The sequence below is a fragment of the Sinocyclocheilus anshuiensis genome, unplaced genomic scaffold (assembly GCF_001515605.1).
Source record: "Sinocyclocheilus anshuiensis isolate Anshui unplaced genomic scaffold, SAMN03320099.WGS_v1.1 scaffold1079, whole genome shotgun sequence".
Classification (NCBI taxonomy): domain Eukaryota; kingdom Metazoa; phylum Chordata; class Actinopteri; order Cypriniformes; family Cyprinidae; genus Sinocyclocheilus; species Sinocyclocheilus anshuiensis.
This window is the reverse complement of record NW_015548207.1, coordinates 3,349,593-3,357,551: the sequence shown is the minus strand read 5'-3', so window position 1 is coordinate 3,357,551 and position 7,959 is coordinate 3,349,593. Positions and strand designations below refer to the sequence as shown.

At 35.4% G+C, this 7,959-nt stretch overlaps 1 protein-coding gene across 1 annotated transcript in view; it reads right to left on the bottom strand.

The window, feature by feature from the left end:
* Positions 1 to 216: 216 nt before the first annotated feature.
* The window catches only part of LOC107653580 (tudor domain-containing protein 5-like), a 12,688-nt gene continuing 4,945 nt past the window's right edge, over positions 217 to 7,959 (bottom strand). The window contains 9 exon segments of the mRNA XM_016440317.1: positions 217 to 471; positions 607 to 727; positions 2,715 to 2,855; positions 2,925 to 3,035; positions 4,632 to 4,775; positions 4,871 to 5,068; positions 6,211 to 6,277; positions 6,438 to 6,647; positions 6,761 to 6,975. Coding sequence (XP_016295803.1) covers positions 281 to 471; positions 607 to 727; positions 2,715 to 2,855; positions 2,925 to 3,035; positions 4,632 to 4,775; positions 4,871 to 5,068; positions 6,211 to 6,277; positions 6,438 to 6,647; positions 6,761 to 6,975 — 1,398 coding nt within the window. The 3' untranslated portion in view covers positions 217 to 280.

The window sequence follows — 7,959 nt, the reverse complement described above, 5'->3', positions numbered from 1 at the left end:
ACTTAACAAATAAAAAACAAATGGCCAGTTTGGTTCATAGAGAAAACATAAAAACACACAAAACTTTAGCACTGTACATGCAAATACATAAAAATAAAGAACAATGTGCTACTGGAGATATATTGCGCTAAAAAAGAATAAGAAATGTATCTGCTTTGACGTGTCGCTGCTTTTCTTATATATCATTTGATATATTTCTTGGATGTGGCAGCCAAAGAAACGAAAGAACAAAAGTTACTGAACATGACGAGAGTACAAAACACGCAGCGCTTCTGGACTGTCAGGCTATGTGACTGGAGCGCCAGTGTAGCATGTTGGCCCCGGCGGACAGGCGCGCAGCTGGTCTCAGAGCTAACGGAGATATGTGGTGCTGGAACGGAGTGCTTGGACCCGGTCCCAGATGAACTGGACTGCCGAACAATTGCATCATGAAGTGGGAGAGCTGGGGCTGGACCGGAATAATGGGTACACCTGGAAAAACTAGGAAAACTTGACTGTGAAATGAATCATGTCGTCAATGCAACTACTGTAGATTCGACTTTCATATGACAACGATTTTTCAGACATTAGGATATTTCATATTGTGGCAGTGTTGATGTGCTGTACCTGGATAGCTGGAGTTGATCTGGATGGGGTTAGGAGTGCATGTGGTTAAGACTGGAGAAGCACACATCTGCGGGTCACTTACTGCTGCTTGGACAGGTGGAGGAGTAGACACGGTCTCAGGCTATGTGAAAAAACATGAAAAAACTAATGTGGCCACGTAGATCAGTTAATGTGCTTTAAAAAATGAGCTAATAAGCAGAGTAATTATCACCAAAGGGAACTCTGGAAAAAATTGGAGAAAAAATAAAACAAAACAAATCCAAATCAAACAGGTCCCATCTGTCATTGGTCAGACAATCAAATAGTCCTGCCCCAAACTCATGCCATTGATTGAGTTAAGAGTTGGGCTGGTCAGAATACGCTAACAAACAGCAATGTTTTTATAGCACCACAATAATACACTTTTAGGTGAATCAACATGCAAAAGGCTTAAAGTTGTCTTTAAGCAAGTATTATAACAGATTTTTTTATTTATTAATGATATTACATATTAATATTAGATCATAATATTAAGCTAGTATTTTAAAATAAATATGACACTTTAGCTATGATTTATAAAAAAAATTATACTATTAAACCATAGACTGTATAAAAACATGGACGTAGTGTCCGTGACGTCACCCGTAGGTTTCTGAAGAGCGTTTTTGAAGCCTAAATTGGGCGGAGCGGGCCGTCGCCATCTTGGTAGTGCGTCAAATTATGCAGAACTTTAAGGCTTAATATAATTTAAACGGATGAGTTATAAAAAATTCGCCCCCCTCACAGTTGTCATGAAATGCAAAATTAGCTATATAGACCAAAACCACTTTTTGTACCAGGCTGTAAACACATTTTTTTCTGCTGTAAAGTTGGGCATTTTAACATGGGGAGTCTATGGGACTGACTCTTTTTTGGAGCCAGCCTCTAGCGGCCAGTCGATGAATTGCAGTTTTAGTCACTTCCGTGTTGGTTTCACGAGAGAGACCAGAAGGTTGCCGCTTGTATTAAACAAATGTAGCCATATAGGGCCTAGATAATTTAATTTTTTTTTAAAAACTGTTTAGAGAAGTACATGAATTTTGAAGGGTTTGGATTAATCAAATGGCTTAATTATAGTTGTCTCTGCATATTTTAGCCAGTATTTAAGCAGGATTTTTATTATCCTTTCAATTATTTTAACTTTTTTAAAAGAACAATATTACATGTTAAATTACTTGCTTAAAATAATATTAATGTCTATTAGACATGAATATTATTTTAAGCAAATAATATTCATGTCTATTAGACATTAATATTATTTTAAGCAAGTAATTTAATATAAAAATGACACTTTAGCTACTCTGTGAGAAAACCGTAATATTATTAAACAAATATAGCCACATAGATAATTGTATTTATTTACTTATTTGTTGTTTTGTTTATAGAAGTACCTCAATTATAGCTTATCAAGCATTTTAACAGAAAAAAATATTTTTAATTGACAAATATAAAAAAAATCACAACATTAAATCTTAATATTATATTTCACCAAGTCTTTTAAAATAAAAATTGTTATAAAATATTTGTAAATATTTTACATATTTTACATATTTTAATCAATTAACAATATTAAATAATAAATAAAGTATTTCAGCAAGTATTTTAACATCAAAAATGACACTTTAGCTTTAAAAGAAACAGCAACTGCTATGCTAGATTCTGTGATTTCATCCTGCAAACAGCTGAAAATGACTATTGCACGTCTCTTGTTGAAACTTGCCTTTTCCGATGAACCGTTCGGTTGAATGATTAAGCAGATGAACCTCTGCAGAGAGACTAATTAACATTCTCATCTAATCACCGCACAATTAAGATCAACTGCCTCCCAAAGGGCTCAGCGGGAGAACGGGGATGTAATGGGGAACAATACGTCATGAGATTAAATCTCCAGACGCACAGCACCTCATGTCATTCTGAGCAATGACTGTGTGCTAACCGCTGTGAGGAATGAAAGTCTGAATCCTGGAGCTTTATTCATGAGCACTGGGATCAGATTTTACCTCAGGCTTTACCTCATTTTACCGGTCAAATATATCTGACACTCAAAAGCTGTCAAGTCATGCCTATTGTGGACGAGATGGCATCCTTACTTTCGATTCATCTTCGGTCTTGACGTCATGTTGAAGCTTCGTCTTATCTGTTTTGTCCTCTGCTGTCCATCCCTGATCCCATTCACTGCAGCATAATGGGACTTCAGCCTGCGGAGCCTCAGATGGATTTACCTTCCCATTCTGAAAGAAAATATGAGGTTTAAAGAAATGAATCCAAAATAGGTTTTATACACATGTAATATTACTCACTTTAGCTGCAGTTTTGATGTCAGGAACATTTATACACTCGAGGGCAGGAATGTCCAGGATTGAGTCCACATTTATGGAGAAGTTAGTTTCTTCATTTTCAGAGCTGGAAACCTGGAATGAACCAACCAGAGTTCAAAAAGAACACTCACAAATTACTTTAATCTTTGGCAAATTACTTTGATTAGTTGCCCACAAATTTTATTACAAAGCTACAGCAATATAATACATTGCTTTAATAAAATAAAAATATTTCGCATCAAAATAATTGCACAATACAGTTTCATTGCCCGCAATGTGTGAACAGAAGCCTTGTATATGAATTTGATTATTAACAACATAGGGATATGCAAGATAATTCCTTTGGTAAAACTGGCAAAATCTGCATCCGAGTCACTTTTTGAGCAAAACCTGATATGCCACTTAAAGGGACAGTTCACCCAAAAATGAAAATTACCCCTTGATTTACTCATCCTCAAGCCATCCTAGGTGTATATGACTTTCTTCTTTCAGACGAATCCGATCAGTTATATTAAAAAATGTCCTGGTTCTTCCATGGATAGATCCAAAATGGATATTTTTCTTACACAAACGCATCTCTTCGCTTCAGAAGGCCTATATTAATCCCCCAGAGCCGTGTGGAGCACTTTATATGATGGATAGATGCACTTTATTTGACTTCAAAATCTCAACACCCATTCACTGCCATTATAAAGCTTGGAAGAGCCAGGACATTTTTTTATATAAATCTGATTGCATTCATCTAAAAGAAAGTCATATACACCTGAGATGGCTTGAGGATAGTGTTGTTTAGGGCTTGAGGATAGAAATTTAAAAAATGTGACGATACCAGCATTTCCTGCTAGCATTTTGAGCGCTGTTGAGTGGATTCTTAAAGGGGTCATATGATGCGATTTCAATTTTTTGTTTCTCTTTGGAGTGTTACAAGCTCTTGGTGCATCCTCGCTTTTTCAGAACGATGAGCTTTGTAAAAATCTACGCGTTTCAGAAAGGCGGGGCACAGAGGAGAAACAATAATGTACAGTATGTGGAAAATAATGTGTTTTTTGAACCTTAAACCGCATAAACACATTTCATTACACCAAATACACAAAATAATGTTATTTTTAGCAGCATCATATGACCCCTTTAAACACCTCTGATTGGCCATTGTGTTCACACGCTCAACAGATATGTCTGTGATTGGCTACAATGATCATCGCTTCATGCTCTTCACTTACTCAGATACACATGGGAGTGTTTGAAAGCCACGTCTATCAGCGGATCCCTAATAGATCTGCTCATAGATGGATCCACTGACAGATTGTGGCTTTTAAATGCGTCCGTGTGTATATGTGTAACAACAGCGCTCAAAATGCTAGCGGTAAATGCCAGTATCGTCACATTACCGTACCAACTGGTACTGACATCGGTATTTTTGACAACACTACTTGAGGGCAAGTAAAACATGGGGTAATTTTCATTTTTGGGTGAACTATCCCTTTCAAAACCTGAGCTCCCAAACACCCACAGGATTCAGTGCTGCTCACTCTCATTCCTCTATTTACAGCACAGCCTCAGCAGACAGACCTCCTGTCCATCGGCCCAATCGAGCAGCACTGAAATTTCACAGCGCTAACTGACAGAACTTCACTGGCTTACAGCCCATCTGTGCTGTATCATGACGCTGGATTTGTATATTAAAGATACCGTTTGAGAGGAGCTCAGAAAGCCATTTCCCTGAAAACAGATCTGGGTATCTGGAAAAGATGTGGAGGGTGAGAGAGACTCCTTTACTTCCTCAAGCTGGTCATTTCCGAAATAAGACGTCACTGGGTTGAACTGCCCTGACACCTAAAAGCCAAATGAGAAGAAACCAACAACTACTGAAGACCAGATTCTTATCGGGTTTTACGCAAGTGGGTCTAAATGAACATTTGTGCTCAGACCAATCCATTAGCAGTAATGGAGGGAAGGGCGTGGCCCTCTTTCTCTAGGGCGAGATGAATATAAACATCCTCCTCCGTGTTTGTGTCGCACAGGAAGAGCAACAGGAAGTCCTCCTGGTAGCTGTGGATGGCGGCCACCAGAGTGCGCTCACAGCACATCCTCTGGAAAGAGCCGATTGCACACTGAGTCCAAATGCTCTGAGAAAAAGCAAAGACAGAAAGAAAATGTTGAGAAAACGAGGAATGAAAATGACTAAAGTGTGACAAAATGAGCAATAAACAGCCAAAGGCCAGTTCTTCATCTACCGCATGGAAAACAAGCATACAACACAAAAAGTGTAGTTGAATTCGCTAATAAGAATCACCTAATTCAGAGGTTACTGAATCAGTATCTGACTTACTCACTGAACGGCAAGTCATCACTACTTTCAGTTTTAAGAAGCCTTAAAGCCTTATTGCTTGCATTGAAATGATGATGAACAGATATAATAGATAATTAATTTACATAAACAATTAATAAATTAATAAATTAAAAATACTGCTTTATTACAATTTGTGTCATTGCAATAAAGGACCATTATTAAAAACAAATCCATGAAAATAGTTTTTTATCAAATATAAATCATTATAGATCAAAATTATTAAGAATTTTGTGATTTTTCTCTTATATTACCCGCACTTTATAGAATATTTATAAGTATTAGTTCACCCAAACTGATAAAATTTTCACAATTTACTCAATCTGTTTTATTATTAAACGTTTTATTGCAATCAACATAATTTTGAATAAAAATAAAGAAAAACCAATATGAAAAAGAAATATTTTTTTCCATGAAAATAAAAATGTATATCAAAATATAAATAATAATAAATTATCCCATTTTTAGTTTAAAGGGGTCCTATTATGCACTCAACCAAGCGTTCTAACCACGACCTCGCCCCTCCCCACCCCCCAACCATTCGAATTTCCGCAGGCAGGAATTATTTTAATGATATTCTAATGAGCCGCTTTGTGATATCACAAAACTCGGAAAACAACGCTGTAGTCCAAACGAGCCGTTCGTTGTAGTTCTTGAAAAGGGATTTTTTAAAAACGAATTATCTCCCTTTGGAGTGGACTTTGAGATTTGTACGTTTGAAGATCTTTTTTATGCCCAAACATACACACTACACACTGACTAAATTTCAAAAAGTGAAAAAGCATAATAGGACCCCTTTAAGTTTTGGTAATTTTGTTATATGGTTGTGTAATTTTTATTAGTTTAGTTTAGTAATAGATTTAATTTCCAAGGCACAAAAAGTTTTCATTAATTTTAGTTTACTATAACAACACTGCTTACCGTGATGGGCCGAACTCCAGCTAACATTGCCGGGACAGCCTGAGCCGGAAGATCAGCGTAACAAGCTCTGGAAAGATTTTGAGAGTAGACAAAGCAACAGAGATACAAACATATAAAATAAATGACAAACAAAATCAAAACCTCAGGCAATCATTTACATAGCATTAGATTCATCTTGATGTTTAAGATTAAACATCACTCTCATTGTTTTATAACAAATTACTTACTTGAGAAATCGGAGGCTGTTTCGTTCCACTTTTGTGATGTCTCCGAAGTCAACATAGTACATCTTTACTTCGGTATCACTGGACACCTCGTGGATCACCACCCTGTAGAACCACATGTCTCTGGGGGCCACACAGCACACCTGACCCGGCCGCACATACGCATCAGGCAGCCGGTATCTCTCAGTCACATCTGAGTAGGAGTAACAGCTCCTGGAAACAGGAATCCGGGATGTTCAGAATGACACACTACACAATTCCAGCCCAAATAATGATGACAATTAGTCAGAGACAATTCAATGTATAACACGTAAAAAGCGAGATACCTCATTTCAATCATCATGTTCTCCAGGGCTCTGGCCTCCTTGTTTTGGCTGAAGCGGATGTAGAAGTGACTGGGAGACTCCACCTGCTCCACCAGGACGGGCACCAGCTCTCTCTCCCTTCTGCGAATTGGGGACTTCAGCTTCTGGCAGCGCACCGCATCTGGAGGAACCGCTGAGACTCGACTCACCACCAACTCTGGGAAAAGATCCACCATCTACAACAAACATCAAAACACGTTGTGTATAATGTCACATATTCATATGATGTTTATAATTATAATGCTACATTACATCTTATATGTATTTGTGTTTATGTGTATATATATATATATATATATATATTACATCTAAATTACATATTATTATTATTAAATGATTTATTGTGATTAAAATAAATTATATAAATAATAATAATAATAATTCATTACATTTATATAGCGCTTTTCTAGGCACTCAAAGCGCTTTACATTGTCAGGGAGTATCTCCTCATCCACCACCAGTGTGCAGCATCCACCTGGATACCTAATACCATACTATATTATATATGTATGTATTCATGTATGTATGTATTGTAATTTTTTTAGATTATAAAATTGTATTTCTAATATAAAACCACATATAATGACAAATTATGCATTTTAAATATACATTCTAAACAAATAATGTAGGTATGTATGTATGAATATATACACATAACCTACGTTGAAAATAAGTTGAAGTACTAAAATTAGGAACTAAATTATAATTGACACTGAAATAAAATATAATATATTACAATTATTTAGCAGCAAATAATACCACATATAATGTTATTATATGATACAAAAATAATATTGTTATATTATCATAATTATTAATAAACCATTTTATTTAAAATATCAACATTATAAAAGTGTGCAACTTTGTAACTTTTATGTATATAATACAATATAATATAACTTTACATAACCTAACATAACATAATATAGCATAATGGCAGATAATACATTTTAGCCAACTCTAACACTTTCTATTCTATTTTAATTCTACTTTATCTATATTTATCTTTTTTAATTTTTTTATTAAATAAAAAAAAAAAAAAAACAAACACTAGCTTTCTATTTTTTCTATTCTATCTACTTGTTTTTCTTTGTGTATGTGTGTGTATATGTGTATGTGTATAATATATATATATATATATATATATATATATATATATA